At 35.5% G+C, this 26,103-nt stretch overlaps 1 protein-coding gene across 1 annotated transcript; it reads left to right on the forward strand.

Moving 5' to 3' along the window:
- The first annotated feature begins 23,341 nt into the window (after window positions 1-23,341).
- On the forward strand, window positions 23,342-24,761 carry LOC135199667 (crustacyanin-C1 subunit-like). Its single transcript, XM_064227824.1, has 4 exons — window positions 23,342-23,662; window positions 23,778-23,862; window positions 24,258-24,380; window positions 24,511-24,761. Exons 1-4 carry the CDS (start codon window positions 23,342-23,344, stop codon window positions 24,759-24,761), a joined length of 780 nt encoding a protein of 259 aa, XP_064083894.1.
- The last annotated feature ends 1,342 nt before the right edge of the window (window positions 24,762-26,103 follow it).

Raw genomic sequence — 26,103 nt, forward strand, 5'->3', positions numbered from 1 at the left:
ATCTATATATAGATATTAATAATATATATAGCTTCCCCCAGAGATATAGATAAGATATATAGAATACTTATAGAATAGTATAGAATATTTATATAATTATATCTATATATTAGATATTATATAGAGATATATAAATAGATATAAGAGATATATAGAGTAGATATATTATATATATTCTATCATATATATCTATATATATATAGCTATATATATCTCTATATATTATTATATATAATATACTATATATATATATATATATATATCATATCTATATATATAATATCTATAATATATATATATATAATATAGATAATATATATATAATATATTTATATATATAATATTATATCGATACTATATATAGATATATATCGATATATATATATATATATATAAGGAATAAGATATAAGAAGATATATATAATATATATAAGATATATATATATATATATATATATATATCTATATATATATATATATATATTTATATATACGGTGATCTAGGGGCGGGACTGAAAAGGGCGAAACCTACTGGTGAACGTCATCGTCTCCGACAGGAACTTTTTAGAAGGATCTAGACGAAAAGTTACATCATAATAACCAGCGTTTCTAGCGACGCTATGGCACGTGCAGAGTTCCCTAACACACCTGGGGATTCTCGAACAATCATGAGAACAGGCGCCTCCAACACATGCGCGAATGCCTCCTTGCTGCAGACCTACTTGAAGAAGATGCATTTTCCTTTCCTTTAATATATAATTCTTCGGTATAAAGCGATTACCATGACACATTCCCCAAAAGAAAAACAAATGAAATCAACTGATTTTATTTTTTCAAAGAAACAAGAATCTGACAGTAGGGGAACAATTCTGCATAAAACTTTAACTCAGTTAAACAAGCACACATCTCCATTCATTCACCCAACCATGCAAACATAGAAAACGGTCATCAGGCTACTCATTCTGAAAAAGCTCTAGAGAGGCTATTGGCTAAAACATTATCCTTTCCCCTCATATGAACTATCTTCAGGTTATATATATATATATATATATATATATATATATATATATATATATATATATACATATATATATATATATATATATATATATATATATATATATATATATATATATATATATGTATGTATATATATATATATATATATATATAATATATATATATATATATATATATGTATAAATAAATATATATATATATATATATATATATATATATATATATATATATATATATATATATATATATATATATATATATGAATACTTATCACATCACCGTGATTCATATAAATCATTAGAGCTACAAATGTCCTTTAATATCTAATTTGCTCTACCTGGGAATTGATATATTTTCATCTATGTACCGAAGGGGATGTGATAAATATTCATAATAAGGCTGCGTGGGTCAAACGCTCGAATCGGCCAGCATGGTGGAGGGGGTTCCATATCGATTCTAATTACAAATACAACGAGATCGAGGTTGATTTGTAATGGTCAGAATCGATATAAACCTTTAGCCTCTCTGATAGCCGTTTCGGTAGCGTCACTGTCCGATCCTGATTTCGTTCCCCGTCCAACTGGACGGTGGTTCAATCCCATGGTGGTACGAAATTATTATCAACTAAAAAATTCCCCCTCGGTACATATATGAAAATATATCAATTCCGAGGTAGAGTGAATTAGATATTAAAGGACATTTGTAGCTCGAATGATTTATATGAATCACGGTGATGTGATAAATATTCATAATAAGGCTGAGTGGGTCAAACGCTCGAATCGGCTAGCATGGTGGAAGGGGTTCCATATCGATTCTAATTACAAATACAACGAGATTGACGTTGATTTGTAATGGTCAGAATCGATATAAACCTTTAGCCTCTCTGATAGCCGTTTCGGTAGCGTCACTGTCCGATCCTGATTTCGTTCCCCGTCCAACTGGACGGTAGTTCGATCCCATGGGGGTACGAAATTATTATCAACTAGAAAATTCCCCCTCGGTACATATATGAAAATATATCAATTCCGAGGTAGAGCGAATTAGATATTAAAGGACATTTGTAGCTCGAAGGATTTATATGAATCACGGTGATGTGATAAATATTCATAATAAGGCTGCGTGGGTCAAACGCTCGAATCGGCTAGCATGGTGGAAGGGGTTCCACATCGATTCTAATTACAAATACAACGAGATCGAGGTTGATTTGTAATGGTCAGAATCGATATAATTATACCTTTAGCCTCTCTGATAGCCGTTTCGGTAGCGACACTGTCCGATCCTGATTTCGTTCCCCGTCCAACTGGACGGTGGTTCGATCCCATGGGGGTACGAAATTATTATCAACTAAAAAATTCCCCCTCGGTACATATATGAAAATATATCAATTCCGAGGTAGAGCGAATTAGATATTAAAGGACATTTGTAGCTCAAATGATTTATATGAATCACGGTGATGTGATAAATATTCATATATATATATAATATATATATATATATATATATATATATATATATATATATATATATATATATATAATTTATTTCATCATTGTATTATGATATATATATATATATATATTATATATATATCTAATTTATTCATCATTGTCTTTATGTATATATATATATATATATATATATATATATATATATATATATATATATATATATATATGAATGCTTATCACATCACCGTGATTCATATGAATCACGGTGATGTGATAAGTATTCATAACAAGGCTGCCTGGGTCAAACGCTCGAATCGGCTAGCATGATTGAGGGGGTTTCATATCGATTCTAATTACGAATACACCGAGATCGGCGGTGATTTGTAATGGTCAGAATCGATATAAACTTATATCCTCTCTGCTAACAGACTCGGTAGCGTCACTGTCCGTTGCTGATTTCGTTCCTCGTCCAACTGGACGGTGGTTCGATCCCATGGGAGGACGAAATTATTATCAACTAAAAATTCCCCCTCGGTACATTTATGAAAATATATCAATTCGAGGTAGAGCGAATTAGATATTAAAGGACATTTGTAGCTCGAAGATATATATATATATATATATATATATATATATATATATATATATATATAAATTTATTAAAATTATCATTGTCTTGTTTTATTTTAGAACCTTTATTCGCTTCCGATTATCAAAACGTAAACCTAATATTCCATGGCCTAAATTGTGACAGCAATAACAACAAGGCAGAAATTAAGATTAATTCTAAGCAAAGCCACTTCCCTGACAGGGCGTGGTTTCAGAGGAAAACAAGACCCATTGTCTAAAAAGAAAAACAGTGTCTAAGCCTTCTCTCTTTATTTCAAGTTCCAAAAAAGTCATACTTTCATTTCTCATTCTTTCCGAGAACCACTTGAAGTTTTTTTACATTACGAATCCTTGCAAACGCGTTTTCACCTGACTCTCCAGCATCTCTTTCCATTCACCAGTCTAAGGAGTTTCTTTATATATATATATATATATATATATATATATATATATATATATATAGTCCATGTACGTGTTTACTTTTGTCCAAAGAGTTCATCAATTGTTGGTCATGGCAAAGAAATTGTTATTATTATTATTATTATTATTATTATTATTTTATTATTATTATTATTTTATTATTATTATTATTATTATTATTATTATTATGTATTATGATTTTTATTAGTAGTATTATTATATTATTATTATTATTATATCATATTATTATATTATTTATTATTTATATTATTATTAATTTATTCTGAAAAAATAATTCAATAGCGTGTCCCATCTCTTAAAATTACAATCAAAAGCAGAACCACTAATATCAAGATTTTCGAAAGATGAGTAAAGTTTTTACAGGAGTGTGATTTACGTCACAACTTCCGTCATCATCGAACGGCAAGAAGGCCATCCCATAATCTAATATACTTTTCTATTAACCTTATGTAAGATGCCATATCTTGGAAGGAAATATTACTCAAGGTAATGCTCTTCAGAGGGGCGTGCCGCAAGGTCGTCTACCCATCCTCGGATGAGATTGCGGTGGAGCTCTTTGAGTTCTTGAATCCAAAAACGTTTATGTAACAATGCTCGGCCTCTACTCTCCCATGCAGAAATGCAGTCGTCCTTTAATGCTTTCCCGGTCCTTCTCCAAATCTCGCTACAACTCCAACTCAGAGTATTACTTGAAAGGGATGTTAACTGCAATATCAAAAAGCCTCTTCCTAGAATCTTGAAAACTTTTTGTTACCCTGTCATTCCCTGAATATGCTAAAGTTTGCCAAATTCTGCCCGTGTACTTCATTCATCATCTCACTTCTTGATACCACAAACCGGAAACTCGGGGGAATTCAACCAACGCCACGCCTAGAGGATTCGTTCCATGTACTGCATTGTGAGAGCTGCAATGAGGCTTTCACTTTTTCTAGGAAGAAAGTTGTCAACATTCGCAACATTTCCATTTTAGTCATTGCCATGTACTCACAACACTTATCTCTTCTTATTTGCTTATTCCCCCTTCTCACTTGCTTATTCCCCTAGGTACCCTTTTAATATAACCATCTTCTCATATTATGAGACTTCTATCCACCCTTTCTTATCAGTGGCATTTACCATCACCGTATTCCCCTAGGTTACCATTTCCCTTAGCAGTGCTAGTTATCGCAGTTTTCGAAAGTGCAAGGTGTCAGAGAAGCCTTTCTCCGAGTTTTACTACATGGTGAGTGTTGCCTCGGGACACAGTCATTGTTGCGTATGTACAAATACACTCCTCCAGTAAAACTTTTCCTAATCTTGTAGTTGGTTAAATCATTCTTAGCCGCATCCTGCAACCTTTCGAGTCTCATTTAAATGACTTGGTATCACTGAGTATCTTTACTGAAAAGGAAAGACATTCCCTGGTATTTTTTTAGATTAAATGACTTGGTAACACTGAGTGTCTACTGAAAGGAAAGACATTTCCCGGTATTTTTTAGATTAAATTACTCGGTATCACTGAGTATCTTTACTGAAAAGGAAAGACATTCCCCGGTACATTTTAGATTAAATGACTTGGTAACACTGAATGTCTACTTAAAAAGAAAGACATTTCCCGATATTTTTTGGATTAAATGACTTGGTATCACTGAGTATCTTTACTGAAAAGGAAAGACATTCCCCGGTATTTTTGAGATTAAATGACTTGGTATCAACGAGTATCTTCACTTAAAAGGAAAGACATTCCCCGGTATTTTTGAGAATGGCGGGGGCAGGCTGTAACACTCCCTTCGAACAGAAGTTTAGTCAAGGTTGGGGCATGGTACCCTATGTCAGGTCAGGAAGGTAAGGTCTGGAGGTCAGGGCACGGCATTCTAGGATTTTTTTTTTTTTTTTTTCCCGGAGACCCTTCGTCGTTCTCAAATGGCTCCCATTCCCTTTGACTGTAGAAGGAACTAGCGTCATGTTTTGTCTTCCTGGAGAGAAATTTTGGCTCTTTGCCAATGACGTTCTCAATAACTGATGTGTAAAGTACCTCATACATCATAAGCCAAGCCCTGAGATATCAAGAAAAAATGCTATCAGATTCCCATACACCAAGAGCTGATGTGCCAGTGATGTCTGCTAAACATCAAGAGCTGATATATCGTGAAGAACTGATGTATCAAAGACCTATCAGATTTTACATATATCAGGTAACTGATGCAGCATTGACCTCATTCAGAAGCTAAGTAAACATTTTTGTTATCCTCGTATGAAAATAAACAACAGCATTTCCCGATGGAAGCACTAGAAATAGAATGTCTCCAGAGCAAGTGGAGTACAGTTTTTATCTTATCTACAAATTAATCAGGCTCGTGCGTTATGCTAGGTAACGTATTTTTCGAGGTAGCTGAAGCAGCATGGAAACTGTGATAATTTTTTTTACTGTTTTTAGTCACTGGGTCAGATGGTTGCTTGGTATATTTGTCTTTATTATGTAAGCTGTTAACGATACAGTCATGGAATCTAGTCGAAAACTTCAGATAACACGAACATAGAATAACCTTCAAAGCAATAATACGTAACAAGAATTAAGGGGAAGAATCATATCATAGGAGAGGAATATAAACCGAATGACAAAGATAAAAGGAGTGCAAATTGAAGAAAATACGGCTGACAAAAGGATAGTAACTTATCTCCTTCGTTTACAAGGAACCTATCTTATCTGAAGCATAGAAGCAGAAATATAGTACATGAAAAAATCTGTGGACCTTGAAGGGGTAAAGGAAAAGAGAAAAAGATGCTCTAATCAATTGTAGTTGCCAGGGTGTTTATAATTGGACGGACGTGCTTTAAGACGACGACAAAGAAATAAGCTCTTTCGCTGCCACCTGGCTTACGTAACATTTTCGGAAGCCCCTGCTATAAAGGTCTTCGTACTGCCCTGGGCCCTCATCATTCGGTGCTAATCTTCCTCGCACCATGAAGGTCCTCGGCCATTCCCTTATCGCCTCGTTGGTAGTAGCGACCATTCTGGCTGCTGGTAGGGCTTCGGCAGCAGCCACCGAAGAATTTGTTGTTCCAGGATCATGTCCCATTGTTGACGAGTTGAAGCTGTGGAATGAACAGAAAGAACAACACTGGAAGGTAGGAGGATCGCAAAACAGACTTGGAATAAACATTCTGTTTTCTGATCTGAGTATTATTTAGGAGAGAGAAGGTTATTTTCGATTCCTAAAACCTCATCACTTTATTTTCTCCCTCAGCTTGGGGGAAACTGGTATTGGCATTCCTACATGCCTAATCCTTATCAACCAATTGAGAAGTGCGTGAAGATGAGGCTTCAGTATGGTGAGTTATATCGTCACTGTAGCCCCCTTGCTTTTAGGAAATATCAAACATTACTTCATTTTATTTCGAAAGACTCTGTATGTTTATTTTTCTTAGATTCTGTAAGTTTCTTGCGCCTGCAGACAATTGAGACAAAAACTTGTATTTCTCATTTTTTATTCTTCTTGCTGAAGAATTGGCCATTCCGCTCTCCTTAATTTGAAGTGGTGTTATTCGCGCATATTAAAGTAATTCATTATTTAATGGCTGAAAAAAAGTGCATGAATAAACATTTTTACAAGTATAATTGCCTAATTTTGTCACCGAGTTTTCAGTTACAAAATCCAAGATTGTAATATTTCTGTGGTCAAACCCATTTATGCTTCATCAGAGAGGAAGTATCCGGAAGAAAGACCTCCTTCGAACTTGACGAGTAAATAATCCTCGGAAACTTCAGAGGTCACATGCAATTTTTCTAAAAAAAAAAATAAATAAATAAAAAAAAAAAAAACACTATTTCTGAAGGCGATTGTTACCTGTCAAGATTTTAAGAATGGTGGTTTTAGGGTTTGGTGTATTTGTAACAAATTTTTACCTCATTAGTTACCGGTTCCTTCTGTTGCATTCGTGTGCTTTCATTAGTTCTAATCACTTATGCCTGATCATTTGAAACAAAGATCATCGCAGTTTTTATAATTTTTTTTTTTATCCCAGACGGGGAATCTACGTTTAGAACTTACGCCTCAGGCATCGATAGCAACGGAGAGCCCATAAATACACAGGGAATGCTGTACCCGAAATCTGCGGCCGGACCAAAATTCACTATTGCCAACGATAAAGGTAAGACCATACTTTTATGTCTTATTCAGCTTTCGTAGTTTATATTGCACGATACAAATTTAAAGCTGCGCATAAATACACACGTTAACACACACACACACACATATATATATATATATATATATATATATATATATATATATATATGTGTGTGTGTGTGTGTGTGCGTGTGTGTGTGTGTATAAATATATATATATATATATATATAGTATGTATATATATATATATATATATATATATATATATATATATATATATATATATATCTATATATATGTGTGTGTGTGTGTGTGTGTGTATGTATGTATGTATGTATAAGTGATGTCAGACTGACAAACGATTTTTACAGATCACTAAATCACAGTTGGAGAAATAACATAAAAACTCTAAGTACTTAACGGTTCGACTTTCTTTCTAAGCCATTAACGGACTAATACAAATGATACATAGCAGAAGAAATCCACATGATATAGTATACACGGGAACAGCACAAAAAAGCATCGAAATCTGTTGGAAACTGGAAATCCACACCTGAAAGGCGTCGGGGGAAGGAACTGCAAAACTCATTGGTGCTTAGCTCACGTTTACAAATATGATTATCCTTTTTCCATTTATATCTACCAACTTTCTCAAAATGTAACCATTTTACACATTTCTTTTGAAATTACACACCCACACACATACATACACATATATACACACACACACACATATATATATATATTCATTGAATAGAATGGCTTTCTCACTGTTAACCAGCTTTTTTGAAATTGAAATTTCAAAAAAGCTGGTTAACAGTGAGAAAGCCATTCTATTCAATGAATGTTGTATCCGTGAAAAATTGTGCCCTAGAAGTAATATATATATATATATATATATATATATATATATATATATATATATATATATATATATATATATGGGGTGTGTTTTATTGTACACTTATCTATAAAAATTAAATCTCAGAGGATCTGCTATTGTTTGTCCAACCCCTTGGGTGACAGTAAGGGAGACATCCACCCTCCTCCTGCAAAACTGTATGTCCGCCCCGTGTGGGGACAGAGGGGATTAGGGGAGACAGCAGCGCCGGGTTTCAGCGAGCATAGTGCACACCCACAAGCTTGTACTGAATATGCTTGAGCAAGTCCTACTTGTATTGTGCAGTGAAATAGCATTGATTCCATTTCCTGTTACTTACAGGTCCCCCAGCACCGGTAGTTGTGCTGGATACCGACTACCAGAACTATGCCTGCCTCTATTCTTGTCAGGTTTTCGGAGGAAGATACCACGGAGACTTCGGTTTCGTGTACTCCCGCACCCCCAAGATGGACCCGGCCCACTCTCAAGCTTGCGACGAGGCCTTCAGTAAGATCGGCGTGGCGCTGACAAGGTTCGTCCAGGCGTACCAGGAAGATGATTGCCCCTAGGCAAGGAAGAAAGGCATCTGAATCTTAGCTCACTCAGATTATCCTGAAAATCAGTTCCAGTTTCGATCACATTAATCATGTATCGTTTTGTTTACTTTGTGATTCATGAAAAGATTTGCTCCCCAATATGTATGAAATTTGATTATCCTTTTATTGAAACGGGGTTTTGCTTCATATATAAACTTTGTAAGTAATCTAGGTCCTTTTCGGTCTTCAGTTCTCATGTATATTTTCTTTACGTTCTATGGATGTAATTGAAGAAAATGATGTTGGGCATATAAGCGGCAAAATGGAAAGGAAGAGTAACAGTTTGTAAAAATTCACATAATTATCAATTCAAGCACTCAAGCATACGAACATGTGTGTGTGTGTGCGTGTGACAACCACATAAGAATAATAATTCGTCTAGCAAGTATTTCGTTTTTAGATGACCTGCAGAGCATGTTCATTTAGACCAAAACAATCTCCGACAAATTTTCTGTACTTCTGTCCTTTGACTGTGTGATTAAAGCATTTCTGTAAAGACATTCCGTTTTCCTCCTTTTATTCACCCCTCCCCCCCCCCCGCCCAGCCCGTTCCCCCCGTAACTCGGAATAGTAGCAATCTATGTATGATATATATATATATATATATATATATGTATATATATATATATATTTATATATATATATATATATATATATATATATATATATATATATATATATATATATATATATTATGTATATATATATATAGATATAATCTTCATAACACGAAGATGAGATATGTCATATCGTCCACTACGTTAAAACTCACAAGCTTCGATTCACTATTAACATGTACACTATTCAGTTTATTTATCAGGTCCACATTATTCTTGATATTGATGATCTACTGGAGTTTTTTTCTAAATCATTGGAAAACACTAACCTTTCAAAACAAGAGTAAATCACACAATAAAAACTCACACAAACCTACAGACCAGAGAACCGAAAATATAAACCATGCCTAAAACTGTAAAACACCTATTAAGAAAGATTATTTCAAAATTATAGGCCAAACAAAAGAAACATCAGAATTGCTTATACTTGAAAGCCTAAATAGCAAATTGAAAGTTCCTTCTCTTAATCACCAAACTACGGCTGTTCCAATGGTTTTTATATATATATATATATATATATATATATATATATATATATTATATATATATATATATATATATATATATATATATATATATATATATATATTATATATATATATATATGTCACTAAATAGCATGTGACAATATATTCAGCCAAGGCCACGGGAAAAATAAAAGAGGGAGTACCGAGCGCTTTCGTGTTATTTCAAACACATTTTCGACCTTGGTACCTCCGAAAATGTGTTGAAATAACACGAAAGCGCTCGGTACTCCCTCTTTTGATTTTTCCTGTGGCCTTGGCTGAATATATATTCTAGGGCTGTTGCCTCGTATAATAAGGCGCCCCCTATGAGGTAATGGTTAGACTTGAGATAATCTTACGCTAAGTCGGTTGGTATTAAACACTTCCATATTCATGGAAGTGTCTTGGGGTTTGTAGATCACTTACGAAGTCGGTATTATCTTCTTTGGTTATGACGACTATGTGTTAAACTCATGATGATTCGGTGATGAGGTGAGGATCTAGTAGAAACCCACAAGTACAAAAATACTTAAATTCTCTGAATTTACATGGTGAAGATCAGGTATGATTGTACATGTCTTCTAATGACGATAGCTTGATCGCTTCTGCCAATGATGATGGCTAATTCTATTCTCTCTACATGATAAAGCTTAGGTAAAGAGGTACAGGTCTTCTAATGACGATAGCTAACTCTATTCTCTTCCGCCTACCATCTCGGTTACGAGTTATGAAGGAAGCAGATAGTAGCTCGAACATATGGAACGTACAATCAGATGACATAGTTACATACGAAAACACAATCAGATGACATAGTTACTAATCACGTAGGCTGCTTGAGCTATAGGTCACGGTGTTTGTCTCAAGCAGGAAGCTTGGAATAAAGTTTATAAACAATTGAATGACTACAGGTGACGGCATGTCAACTTAGCCTACATACTTTATGGTATACGTCATCTTTAGCGTCTCTAGTCGATCACATTCCTGCAAGCAATCTGGTTGACCTCTTTAGTTTTAGTCTTTTATATATATGGACTAACATTCCATATTTTTTTTATGTAATCATTACATATATATATATACTATATATATATATATATATATAGTATATAGTATATATATATATATATAGTATAGATATATGATATAATGTATAGATATTTATATATATATATATATATATATATATATATATATATATAGATATATATATATATATATATATATATATATATATATATATATATATATATATATATATATATATATCATATATTATATATATATAAAATATATATATTATTATATATATATTATAGATATATATATATTTAATATATATATATATATCTTATATCATACATAGATTGCTACTATTCCGAGTTACGGGGGGCGGGCTGGGGGGGGGGGGGGGGGTGGGGGGGGGGGGGGCGGGGGTGAATAAGGAAATCGGAATGTCGTTACAGAAATGTTTTAATCACACAGTCAAAGGACAGAAGCACAGAAAATTTGTCGGAGATTGTTTTGGTCTAAATGAACATGCTCTGCAGGTCATCTAAAAAACGAAATACTTGCTAGACAAATTATTATTCTTATGTGGTTGTCACACGCACACACACACACATGTTCGTATGCTTGAGTGCTTGAATTGATAATTATGTGAAGTTTTTACAAACTGTTTCCCGCTTATATGCCCAACATTATTTTTTGTCTTTCTTCAATTACATCCACAGGACGTAAAAAAAATATACATGAAAACTGAAGACCGAAAAGGACCTAGATTACTTACAAAGCTTATAAATGAAACAAAACCCCGTTTCAATAAAAGGATAATCAAATTTCATTAAAACGAACAGTATTTCTTTACATACATATTGGGGAGCAAATCTTTTCATGAATCACAAAGTAAACAAAACGATACATAATTAATGTGATCGAAACTGGAACTGATTTTCAGGATAATCTGAGTGAGCTAAGATTCAGATGCCTTTCTTCCTTGCCTAGGGGCAATCATCTTCCTGTTGTTATTTGTTACATGACTGTTCTTAATTAGCATATCTTTAATAGTATTGTTATAAGAGAACACTACTTTAACATTAAACGATATAAATATTGATTTTATGGTTTCAAATCCACGAAAGTAAGGTAAGCTAAGTACATTTTTAGGCATTTCTCTTTCATTAATAGCAACACTATAAAACTTTTTGTGAGCTTTTTGATAACATAAATCAATTAAATGAGGTGGGTAGCAGAGATCGTTTCCTATCTTTTTTATGTATTCTATTTCTAGGTCAAGATATTGTGGACTTGTGATACGCAAAGCACGTAGGAACATAGAAGAAAAAATTGAAATTTTAATATTAAGATGGTGGCCAGAATAAAAAATGTACATGTGTTAAATTATTTGTGGGTTTTCTATAAATACTGAATTTACATTGGAAAGATTCTCTATGTATTAATACATCTAGGAAAGGGATGACCGTTATTTTCAATTTCAACAGTGAATTTTATGGATGGCACCAAATTATTCCATTTAGACAATAAATCATTTGCATCGATACCAACAGGTAAGACTACTGAGATGTCATCTACATATCTGTACCATTTTAAGGGGACAAGTGTGATATTCGGGAGGTGTTGTCTTTCAAAAGATTCCATATATAAGTTTGAAAGGAGAGGTGATAAAGGGTTATCCATGGCCATACCAAATATTTGTTCGTAATATTCTCCATTAAAAATAAATCTGCAATCACAAATACATAACTTAATCAATGAAATTATGTGACTAACGGACATAGGCAATTCATGCAGTATAAGTTCATTACTTAAATATTCTAGCACAGAGTCAATAGGGACTTTTGTAAACAAGGAACATACATCAAAACTGACAAAGATATCGCTAGGGTTTAGTAATGTTATTTAATTTTTCCACAAGATCAAGAGAATTCCGGATGTGTGAATTAGATACAGTTCTTAGTAGCGGGGATAACAATTTAGTAAGATATTTAGATAATAAGTTCTATGTGCCTCCTTTTTTTTCAAAATGTATTGTTTTCTGGGTGAGTCGTCTGTTGACCGCGTGTGTATACTCCAAGGTGTGGCTGCCCTCAGGCGTTTCCTCGTTTATGTAGAGTGAAATCGACCTTATTGCTAATCTTGTAGTGTCATTTTGGATATTAAGCCTACCTTGACTATGTTTTTCCTTTGTAAGATCAGTTGTGCCCGAGTAAAGGGTCGAACTAGACCGAAAGTGCTTGGCTATCTCGCTTTTCATTTTTTTTCCTTTGTGGCAAAAACCTTTATTTATACATAGCATCACGTTTTATGTACTTCGTGATCAAGTTATTCATCATGAGGGCCACGTTGACTTTTGCTATCCTGTTCCCACTGCTTAACTGCTTCGTCACCTCTTTTTCCAAGTCCTTACTGGCGGCGCACTCTACCAGAATTCGCCTGAAATTCCTGAAAAAATGCCTGGCGGAACAAGTGCTACCCAAATCGCTGCTACCACGCTGCATAAGAAGATACGATCAACATCCTTTTAACGAATTTTCTTCAATGATGTTAAAACGTCACATTGCTGCCGCGAAAATGGAGGAAAAGGAGAAATTTAAAGAACTGGAAAAAGCCCGACGTAATTTCAACTACTCGATTCCCGCTGATTGGAAACACGCATTAAGGCAAGAAATATATGGAAAACTTCATAGAACTACAGACACTTTGATTAGAAAACTGGACAGAAAATTAAACAACCTTATCAACGACAGTGATTGGACCAATAATGCTAGAAGTGATTGTGTGGTGAATTTATCAAGCAAACAAATAAGTGATAATGCAGTGCGCGCATTAGGCTTTGGGTTGTCTTTCTTCATATGTAACAAACCCTCATCTTTGTCAATAGCGACATCTGTATATAAGTTTCAAAAATACTGTGACCTACCATAAATTCATTTAGACATTATCAAAGGCATGACGTATAGTGCTATGCATGCCTATTATGAAAATAACTTCCCCTCTCGCTAAAGAAAAAGTTTAAAAGAATTGAAGAATGATAATAGCTTACACATTACTAAGGCTGATAAATCCAATAGTTTAGTAGTTCTGGACAAAACTGACTACATATCACGCATGCATACTTTACTAGAAGACGAAATAACTTACAAAAAACTCGCAAAAAATCCGTTGGACCAAGTAATAAAAAACTTTAATATCAATATCAAACAAAGAACTTTTGTGTAAGTTAACTGTAAAGTGTCCCTCATTACCTTATTACCTATGAGCCCAATTATTAGTAGTGTAGGATCAATTACTTATAAACTATCTAAATATCTTACTAAATTGTTATCCCCGCTACTAGGAACTGTATCTAATTCACGCATCCGGAATTCTCTTGATCTTGTGGAAAGATTAAATAACATTGTACTAAACCCTAGCGATATCTTTGTCAGTTTTGATGTATGTTCCTTGTTTACAAAAGTCCCTATTGACTCTTGTAAGGATTGCACATCGTTTTACGTTGTTCAGTCAAGTAAAAATTATGTGTACGTATTAAGCAGCATATGTATTCAGTTAGAATAGCCCAGACTTCAAATGCATTGTTTATCCTTCTGAGTGAAAAATCTCATTGTATTAATTGGGGTGATACCTCTGTATTTGCTAGATCTAATGATTATGTTTCAAGAAATTTACTGGAATCAGCAATTATACAAATCACTAATAAAAACTATCTAAATCTTAGTCCGGGAATGTACCATTTGGACCCGTATATTTGTAAAATGTTTATGAAGGACCTTAAAATAAATTAATTACTAATAAATTAGTCCTACATGTATATAGTTATTATTTCTCTCTCTCTCTCTCTCTCTCTCTCTCTCACTCGCTCGATATTCTCTCTCCCTCTCTCTCTTGCTCGATATATTTATATATTTTTTTTCTCGTCTTTTCATTAATAATTTTTTTGGGAACATTTTTGTAAATTTCATGATAATAAGTTGTATATGCCTCCTTTTTTTCAAAATGTTTTGTTTTCTGGGTGAGTCGTCTGTTGACTGCGTGTGTATCCTCCAAGATGTGACTGCCCTCAGGCGTTTCCTCGTTTCTGTAGAGTGAAATCGACCTTATTACTAATCTTGTAGTGTCAGTTTGGATATTAAGCCTACCTTGACTATGTTTTTCCTTTGTAAGAGCAGTTGTGCCTGAGTAAAGGGTCGAACTAGACCGAAAGTGCTTGGCTATCTTGCTTTTAATTTTTTTTTGGTTTTTTTTCCTTTTTGGCAAAAACCTTTATATATATACACACACGCACACACACACCCCACACACACACACACACACATATATATATATAATATATATATAATTTATTTTTAATATATAATATATATATATATCTTTATATACATATATATATATATATATATATATATATATATATCTTTATATATTATAGATTTGCCCAAGTAACGGTAGTGATATCGGTGAATTTCTGGCCGATACCAGCTGATACTTTTATCATTAGTATAGGAATTTAAAGCCCTGCTAGGCTTCCTAAAATGTACAGGCAGTCCCCGGTTTAATACCGGGGTTCCGTTCTTGAGACTTATCTTAAGCCGGCTCATAATTGAAAATCGTAAAAAAATCATTAGAAAACTTTACTTTTAATGCTTTGGTTGTATTGATAGCTATGTAAACTGCATTTATATTGTGTTTTTCATAAAAAAAAAAAAACCTTCATATATTGATCATATTGTCTTTTTTGAGTCATATTTCTTCCTTTGGATCGGCGTCGTAAACGTTGTAACCATGGAACGCATCATAAACCTGGAAAAAAATTTCTGATAAATATAATTGACAAGCCTCATCAGCCGAAACCGTCGTAAACCGGGGACTGCCTATATTAACAAAGCCCACCAAACAGACTATATATAGGCATATCATTGTAAATAGGTTCATTGTTTATCTTTTAAAAATAGATGATATCATCATACTGTACAGTACATTTAATAATTTATAATTTTAATTTTAAATCTGATTTTAATTAACTATGGGTGTGTCTATCTCTATCAGCAATGAGTCATCGCCATTTTGTTGGGTACTATTTTAACATATGCAGTACAGGTATGGTATAAGTGAATGGTGCAGTGGGTTACTGTAGTGCTACTACTGCGGGTTGGAATTAGACACGTGCAGTTTATAGAACCCTATTATATAACCTTTAAACTTTTGTATTTTTAATAAACGATAACCAGAGAACAAGAATGATTTTAGTAACAATATATATTCTCCTGAATAACAGTAATATGGAGGTAACAGGTATAGTTATCAGTATTGCTATCGGCTTTAAAAATGGGTATCGGTGTTGGTATCACCCAAAGATTTGGTATCAGTGCATCCCTATTATATAAATATATATATATATATATATATATATATATATATATATATATATATATATATATGTGTGTGTGTGTGTGTGTGTGTGTGTGTGTGTGTGTGTGTCATTCTCTGCTCACCACTAATTTTTACTAAGTTTCCTATTGAATTCCTGTTGTATATTTGTAGTGATGGGAGGTGACTCTAGAGGTGCATATGTGGGGCTATTGTTAAGAAGGGAATAGGCTGTTCTTTAGGGCAGACAGAGCTAACTGGTGTCTTTTGGGTAAAATGTTTAAAAATAGCAATGTCCACACAAGAAGACTGGTGGAAGGCACGTCCATAAACTTAGGAGAAGCTTTGTACGCCAACAAGTTATTCGTTGGGGAAGATTCATTAGTCAATTTTTAAATTCTTACAAACTTCGTTATAAATTTTAATTTTAAAACAAGCTCTGTTATTCCTCTGCTTGTTGCTACCTCCAGCACCTTGCAACTGTGCCACAAGGGGAACACTGTGTAGCATCATCGCATCCTACAAGACATTCCAGCTAAATAGCGAACAGGAATACGAATATCAACAACGGAATAACGTTGGGGAATAGTACTACCACTGGCACCTGTGGTGCTCAGAAATTTATTTCGACGAATTTTTAGTCACAATGTTCACTTGACTGAGGATGAACCTAGTACAAGGTTCTAAAGCTATTAAAGAACCATCAGCTCTCATACAGTTATATTATAGATAATTTTCCTATGACGTCACAGGAGAAGAGCACCTTATAAGCCGCCACCATCTTTTAGGTCAAGCATTGTAAACAAAGGAAACAAAATTTCCTTATCCCAAGGAATTGTGAACCATATCACGAAAAATGGCAATAAGGGGCAGTTCACAAACAGGAGATTGATTACATTGAGTTATGAGCCTGCACTTCGTGAAAGATAGATACAGATAAACTGAAACTTGCAAATAATAAAGATCTACAAGTTGACACAAACAATAGGGTCCTGGCGTAGAGTTGCTACCTGCAGGTACTTATCCAGAAATCGTGAACAATTTGGTTAATGATATAAATCAGGGCCAGCTCAAGGCCTACGAGTCTCTGGAGGCTTACACCTATTTTGTATCTGGCTGTGTGAAGGATCTTGACGCATCGGAGCGTCAGTTTACTTATGTAAGCATAGGGATAATTGCCCTTGTTACACTTTAAGGTGCGATATAATAAATATCCCTCCATAGATTTAAGTGGTGAATGCGATTTTGGTTTTATATTGTAACAGTTCATGTGAATGACGATATTGAAGAAATCGAATTGGCGAAATGTTCCACCAATAAGATTTTTTAACTGTGACACTTTTAGAGACTGAGGTCATGGGGTTTCCCACGTTTTTTTTTAAACTTCCTTTTGGGTCCTTGTGTGCATTTGGGACATTGTTGTCAGTTGTTTTTTTAAAGTTGATTTTCTTGTAAGTCGTCCGTTGGCGAGAGTCCGCCTTTCAATTCAAGTATTTTGTTAAATTTGACAAAGAACACAGTGAATTAATAAATTGCTTTGTAAAATATTCATGGCCTAGGGTTCTTTAATTATTCACTATTATCAATGATCTGAGCAGATTTTCTTGTGTCTTGACGGCTGAAAATTAGCCCTGTTTACCCTGGAAGCCCACAGTGCTTTCTTTCTTTCACTAATCTCTTGAGTCTTATCTCCTTGATTTTGGACAACAGCAGGGACTGAGTAATACAATTTGCCGTCTCTGTTTGACCTACTGTGGCACCCAAAACACACTGCAAGTGTTCTAAATTTAAAGGATTAATAGGTACAATACCATTGCAAATTTCCGAAAAATCGTTCTTATCATGACTCCGTGCGTCGCTTTTGCTCAACACAGCTGACCTACAACATGGCCGACTTCCGTGTTTACATCCGGGCCTCATCCTGGATCGAAAACTATCTATTGTGTGCCTGCAACCATTATCATCTTTTTCGATACGAAAAACTGACCCCATTTTTATTATTATTATTATTATTATTATTATTATTATTATATTATTATTATTATTATTATTATTATTATTTATTTATTTTATTGGTCTATCACAGTCCTCCAGTTCGACCGGGTGGTATTTATAGTGTGGGGTTCCGGGTTGCATTCTGCCTCCTTAGGAGTCCATCACTTTTCTTACTTTGTGCGCCGTTTCTAGGATCACACTCTTCTGCATGAGTCATGGAGCTATTTCAGCCTCTAGTTTTTCCAGATTCCTTTTCCGGGATCTTGGGATTGTGCCTAGTGTTCTTATGATTATGGGTACAATTTCCACTGGCATATCCCATATCCTTCTTATTTCTATTTCAGGTCTTATACTTATCCAGTTTTTATTCCCTTTCCCTTTCTTTCTCTTCAACTCTGGTGTCCCATGGTATTGCGACATCAATGAGTGATTCTTTCTTCTTGATTTTGTCAATCAACGTCACGTCTGGTCTATTTGCACGTATCACCCTATCTGTTCTGATACCATAGTCCCAGAGGATCTTTGCCTGATCGTTTTCTATCAATCCTTCAGGTTGGTGCTCGTACCACTTATTGCTGCAAGGTAGTTGGTCTTTCTTGCACAGGCTGCAGTGGAGGGCTTTTGCCACTGAATCATGACTCTTTTTGTACTTGTTCTGTGCAAGTGCCGGATATTTGCTTGCTATTATTAATATTATTATTATTATTTTATTAAAAGTAATGGCTACTTCAGCAGCGTCACACTTGTAGAGATTCTTCTCTATTTTGCGAATAGCGGCTTTTTCCGTGCTACTTAAACAGGCTAATAGAGCGCATATAGAGGTCACGGTCAAATACAGGGTCAAAATAGGTGTATATATTTGAATTTTACAGATAAACTATGATACCATAGTCATCAAAGTCATTAACGATTTGCAGGATATGCTGCAAAGCAACCATCGGCTCGAAGAAAGTGGCTTGAGACCTGGCTTAGGCAACCAATGAAATCGAAGGCTCACCACCACCAGCCAATAGGAGACAAGCATGGGGCAGACCCCCTGCTGTCAACCACAGATATAAGGAGGACGGACGCCACACTTTAACACACCTAAAGGAAATGGCAAAAAGCTATGCCAAACTCCAAGAAGAGAGTGAAGTACGACGTCACTACCTACAAGAGTCAAGGACGTCCAAGTGGTATGTGGATGTCACAAATCTAACGCCGCATGACATCACAAAACAAACCACTAGAAAACTCTCAGTCATCACACACAGATTAAGGCTAGGATACCTCTGCACCTGGCAAATGATAGGAAATGAGGGCAGGTTATGTCAGTACTGTGACCGAGAGGCAATCCAGCCCCTCGAACACTACCTACTAGACTGCCCAGAGACACAGTCTTACAGATCAAACCTAACTGAAATAGAGCTGACACCGGCACAGATCACCAGACACAATCTTAAATACAGGGAGGACATATGGGAATCTCTAATGTCTCACCCACCTCCAGGTAAAAAGGATGAATCACACGCATTTCTCCATAGACACATGGGTATCTCCTAGTGTCTTGTAAACAAAAAAACAATGAAAGCCACACAAAGCACACAAACCCTCTACTTCACTGGGTTGCAATGGGAGTCATAAAACATCTTTGGGAAGCATATGTATAAGTGTGAGTATGCATGAACATGTATATATACTATAATACTTGCTTAATGTTGGTTTGATATATATTGCAATATTTTCAGATGCTACACACATGTATATATATTGCGCCTAAAATGTTTATAGGTAACGCCTTCTTTCCCTCAAACTAAAACTCGCTTCCTTCTTCCTACTCAGCACTCTTCAGCTAGGCTGAGTCTCACTGCTATAAAACTTTCTCTCCTACTGATGGGTACCGTAAGGTTCAAAGGGGTTGCAATCCTGCCTGTCACCCTATCTCCTTTCCAAAACTAACCGCCAAAGCACTGTTTTTTGTATCTTTACAGATATTCCAGTTACGGGCTGCTCTAGGAGCAAGAGCCCGTGCCAGCACAAGGCTGGCTTAATCTCCAACAACAACAACACCAGGTCAGTCCACCTTCAGCTTCCCAGCCCGAGGATGTCTGGCAGCTCCAGACGAAAGCTCGCTTTAAGAGAGAGAGAGAGAGAGAGAGAGAGAGAGAGAGAGAGAGAGAGAATCGTTAATGACTTTGATAGACTATGGTATCATAGTTTTATCTGTAAAATTCAAATATATACACCTATTTTGACCCTGTATTTGACCATGACCTCTATAGGCGCTCTACCAGCCTGTTTAAGTCGCACGGCAAAAGCCGCTATTCGCAAAATAGAGAAGAATCTCTACAAGTGTACTGCTGCTGAAGTAGCCACTACTTTTAATAAAGTATGCTTCAGAGATGATCTGCTTCCTAAGTATTATTATCATTATTATTATTATTATTATTATTATTTTTTTTTTTTTTTGCTCTATCACAGTCCTCCAATTCGACTGAGTGGTATTTATAGTGTGGGGTTCCGGGTTGCATCCTGCTCCTTAGGAGTCCATCACTTTTTTTACAATGTGCGCCGTTTCTAGGATCACACTCTTCTGCATGAGTCCTGGAGTTACTTCAGCGTGTAGTTTTTTTAGATTCCTTTTCAGGGATCTTGGGATCGTGCCTAGTGCTCCTATGATTATGGGTACGATTTCCACTGGCATATCCCATATCCTTCTTATTTCTATTTTCAGATCTTGATACTTATCCATTTTTTCCCTTTCTTTCCCTTCAACTCTGGTGTCCCATGGTATTGCGACATCAATGAGTGATTCTTTCTTCTTGACTTTGTCAATCAACGTCACGTCTGGTCTATTTGCACGTATCACCCTATCCGTTCTGATACCATAGTCCCAGATGATCTTTGCCTGATCGTTTTCTATCACTCCCTCAGGTTGGTGCTCGTACCACTTATTACTGCAAGGTAGCTGATGTTTCTTGCACAGGCTGCAGTGGAGGGCTTTAGCCACTGAATCATGCCTCTTTTTGTACTGGTTCTGTGCAAGTGCCGGGCATTCGCTTGCTATGACGTTTATGGTTTCATTTTTCGTATTGCACTTCCTACATATGGGAGAGATGTTATTTCCGTCTATCGTTCTTTGAACATATCTGGTTCTTAGGACCTGATCTTTTGCCGCTGTTATCATTCCTTCAGTTTCCTTCTTTAGCTCTCCCCTCTGTAGCCATTGCCATGTGCCATTGCTGGCTAGTTCTTTAGTCTGTCTCATATATTGTCCGTGCATTGGTTTGTTGTGCCAGTCCTCTGTTCTGTCTGTCATTCTCCTGTCTCTGTATATTTCTGGGTCTTCGTCTACTTTTATTAGTTCCCTTCCTTACCATTGCACCTCCTTTAGACACTCGTTTTTACACTGGGTTTTCAAGAATTGCCATTCCCCAGTGCTATGTTCTCGATGCTGAACCGCAGTCCTCTATACTTAGTAGTCCTCTCCCTCCTTCCTTTCGTGTTATGTATAGTCCTGTCCGTATTTGCTCTTGGGTGTAGTGCTTTGTGTATTATCATATGTTTCCTGGTTTTCTGATCTATGCTGCGGAGTTCTGCCTTCGTCCATTCCACTATTCCTGCGCTGTATCTGATTATTGGCACTGCCCATGTGTTTATGGCTTTTATCATGTTTCCGGCGTTGAGTTTTGACTTGAGTATCGCCTTGATTATTATTATTATTATTATTATTATTATTATTATTATTATTATTATTATTATTATTATTATTATTATAGCAGTTTTAATCATTATTGGAAAGACATCGCACGAAACTGATAGTAGAATCCATAGCTGAAATTATAAAGAAATTGAACAAGATACGAAAGAAAAACTTGAGAACACGGTTCCAATTCATGAGGAAATAAAAACAAGAAAATAATTGAGGAAACATGGAATACTTTGGAAAACATGGTAATTAATAATAATAATAATAATAATAATAATAATATAATAATAATAAAGAGAAGAGAGGGAAAAATCCTAGGAAATAGCGAAGAAACTTTGGGAAGACTCAGAGAATGAATTACTATAATTGAAAAGAAATGTCAAAGTATAAATATGTTACTCCTGATGCGACTTTTTAAAAATAATGTAGATAGCAAAATAAACATAAACCGGATAAAAAGGAAGAGAAACACGAAATGTTATCAAAGAAAAACTTTAAATAAGCTGGAGTAACTGAACAGAAAGATACAGAAAACGCGGAAACTTTGAAAAATAGATATAAAGTATATTTTAGTTTTACCAGACCACTGAGCTGATTAACAGCTCTCCTAGGGCTGACCCGAAGTATTAAATATTTTTTACGCAGCTAGGAACCTATTGGTTACCTAGCAACGGGACCTACAGCTTATTGTGGGATCCGAAACACATTATATCGAGAAATTAATTTCTATCACTAGAAATAAATTCATCTGGTTCCACGTTGGCCGAGACGAGAATCGAACTTCGGACCACCCGATTGGTAGCCGAGCGCGAAATCCACTTGGCCAACGAGGGACTCTGAACAAAGATATAAACACCTGGTAAAGATGAAGCAATTTATATAACGAAGGAAAAACGAGGAACACTTACGTAGAAGAATACAAGAAAAACACAGAGAAAAGGAAATAAAACTCAGAAAGACTGAATTACTTCAGTGCTAAGAATCAAGTGTGTGGTCAACACTGCTTAAATTTCAAAGGCGCCTCGTGTGAGAATCAAGCAGTGAAACAATGTCGATGACCTTGGCGATCTGTACGATTAGTTATGCAACGCAAGTTTCTGAAGCGCCTGGAAACCTGACGCTTCCTATCAAGGGAGGACCATCATTTGGCTCTCGGCTTCACTTGGAGGTATATAAGGATGAGGCTCGCCTTCATCTTCAGTCTACAGGCAATCGCCCAGTCATGAAGAATCTCCTGCCTGTCCTCGTTGCCGTTCTTGGAGTGGCTCACACAGTCGCTGCCGTGACTGAGGATTTCGTGGTTCCAGGAAGTTGCCCGCTTGTAGATGAAGCGTCTCTGTGGGCTACATACAGACCAAATCTCTGGCAGGTATAATACACGAGTCTCTCGTATAATGCGCATTTGTTACCACTCGTGAAATATTTGGTATAAAGAAAAAACAAAATGAGCTCAATATGTGATTATGTACACATACATTTTTCAGATGGATGGATTTTGGTATCACCACTCTCACACACCGATGCCGTATAATCCCATCGTAAACTGCACCCAGATGAGATGGGAGTATAGTAAGTTACCGCTTGGTCACACATCATGTTAATACCAGACAGAAAAAACAAACCAGTTTGCTTTTCATAGCTGATGTAGTTTCCTGTAGAAACGGCGAACATCTTTTACTTTTTTACAATTATTGTATGAGGTTTTCAGTTAACATTCAACAGACACTTGAACCAAAATCCATTTTATCTTTCCTCCCACTTCCTCTTAAAGTAGCAATTTACACAAAGGAAAAACTCAACAGACGCAGTTTGACTTCTTGTACGATGCCCAGTCTTCAATAACCATTGTACGAGTATTAAAATGTGATCTGGTTTTAGCGAAAAGAAACTTGAAAATGATAAAGAGTATATAGATTTGTCTTTAAATTGCTGAAGCCTTTTCTTCTCTACGTATCATATTTTAGTTGGAGGTTCATTTCGAACTGAAGCCAACGGTTTCGACGAAGATCATGCCTTCATGAAGACAACGGGACTAATCTATGAAGCCGCTTGTGGTAAACCCCATCTCGTAATCGCCCATGAAAAATGTAAGGGATTTTGTAAATCTTTAGTTCTTTTCAATATGTTCTGTGCATGTGTTTGTAACTTTTGTAGCATGAGCTTTGATGTTTCACTCAAGTACAAAAATTCATTTTGTGCCTTTTGTCCTTCTTGCAGCGAGACCAGCTCCTTTGGTCATCCTCGATTCGGACTACAAGAATTTTGCTTGTCTTTATTCCTGCCAAGACTTCGGAGGGAAATATTACGGTGACTTTGGATTCATTTACTCCCGAACCCCCAAACTGGACCCCACATTCGTCAAAATCTGCCAGGATACCTTCAAGAAAATTGATTTAGACATCAATACTTTCAAGAAGACTTACCAAGGAGACGATTGTCCACACTCCAACAAAAAGAAATTCCAGTAACCAAGATGATTTCTAACATGAAGTTATAATTAGACATTTATGATTGTATTTCATGGCACCTGTTTTCTTCTGTGACATTCATGATTCAAGTTTCTGTATGATCATGTGTGTGTGTTTTTTTTTCGTCATAAAAGGGAAATCGGTACTTGGCTATTTTTATTTTGACTCTGTTTCCCTGAGCTTTAAAAATTGCAGTAGAAAGCCCAAACTATGAGAAGCTGCTGCGATTTTTTGGCACCATGCATTGGAGAACCGTCGTGAAGTAAAAATACACACAAAAAAATCTTTTGAAATAGAATTCATGAACTTCTCGTACTTTCGGGTGTAAATCTTTCCGCCCCGACCTCTCCCGACCCCATCCCGTTCCATCTCTGTCGATCTTGCTGTGATTTCAAGGAAGTTCCTTACGTATTGCTCACCGAGAAAAGTAAATTGACAATGGCTGCTGATTATGTAGCAGATTTTCCTTCTGTACATCATTGTAGATATTATAATTCGATTCCGCTGAAAAGCTTTGTTTTAGGTATTATATATTAAAATAGGACGTAAATCCGCATATTACAGTGATTGAGTGTTGTTTCTTCATTTTGGTCAGGAATGAAGGCTAGAGAAGTTGTATAGTACAACTTGAAAAAGTTTATAAGAATATAGTAATGCATTAATGATGAATGCATCGGCATATCAACACAGGATAATATAAACTAGCAGAATGTAGAGCAAAGTTAAGGGTGAACTAGTATAGTTCAGAAGAGAACCATATTATCTTTGTTAAGGCACAATTGGATGTCTCTTTAAATAGAAAATAACTAGGAACGGAAAGAGTTGCAAACACAAAATCTGAAATGAAAAGAATGTTTTTATGGGATCCGTCACCGTGGATGCAAAAAGATGATTTACTCTTGCATCTCTCTTAATAAAAGGCAAACCTAAAAATTATAGAATCATTAGAGATCCTTCATCTATCGTTTTTGTTCATTTTTAATGAAAAAAGGTACACTATTGAAATCTTTGTTTATTCTTTTTGATGGATGGATGTACATGACATGTTGTTACACTTGGTTGATCTATAATCGATAGCCTTCGTATCGCTTATTTATTTTACTTTCGTCCTATTCTTTATCAGACAGTAGGTAAAGCTAAGGGAAAAGTTTACTATAAAACTTATTATCTTGTTATCGATACGTAACTAGAGAGGGTGTAAAGGCTATGAACAATCTTTTGTAAGTATGATGACACAATAACATTGGTGGTTGGCAACAACAATTGGACAATGACGGCCTTATGCCAGCACAGGCCCTTGGCTTAGTGTACTTGTGGGTGAGTTCCAACCATGTGGGTTTGT

Source organism: Macrobrachium nipponense, chromosome 26 (genome assembly GCF_015104395.2).
Source record: "Macrobrachium nipponense isolate FS-2020 chromosome 26, ASM1510439v2, whole genome shotgun sequence".
In the NCBI taxonomy this organism is placed as follows: domain Eukaryota; kingdom Metazoa; phylum Arthropoda; class Malacostraca; order Decapoda; family Palaemonidae; genus Macrobrachium; species Macrobrachium nipponense.

Bases quoted from the DNA above. Each gene is read 5' to 3' on its own strand.
- LOC135199667 (XM_064227824.1), top strand. From the start codon at position 23,342: ATGTCGATGACCTTGGCGATCTGTACGATTAGTTATGCAACGCAAGTT. The intron at 23,663-23,777 runs GTATAATACACG...TACATTTTTCAG, and splicing joins ACAGACCAAATCTCTGGCAG to ATGGATGGATTTTGGTATCA. The intron at 23,863-24,257 runs GTAAGTTACCGC...ATCATATTTTAG, and splicing joins CCAGATGAGATGGGAGTATA to TTGGAGGTTCATTTCGAACT.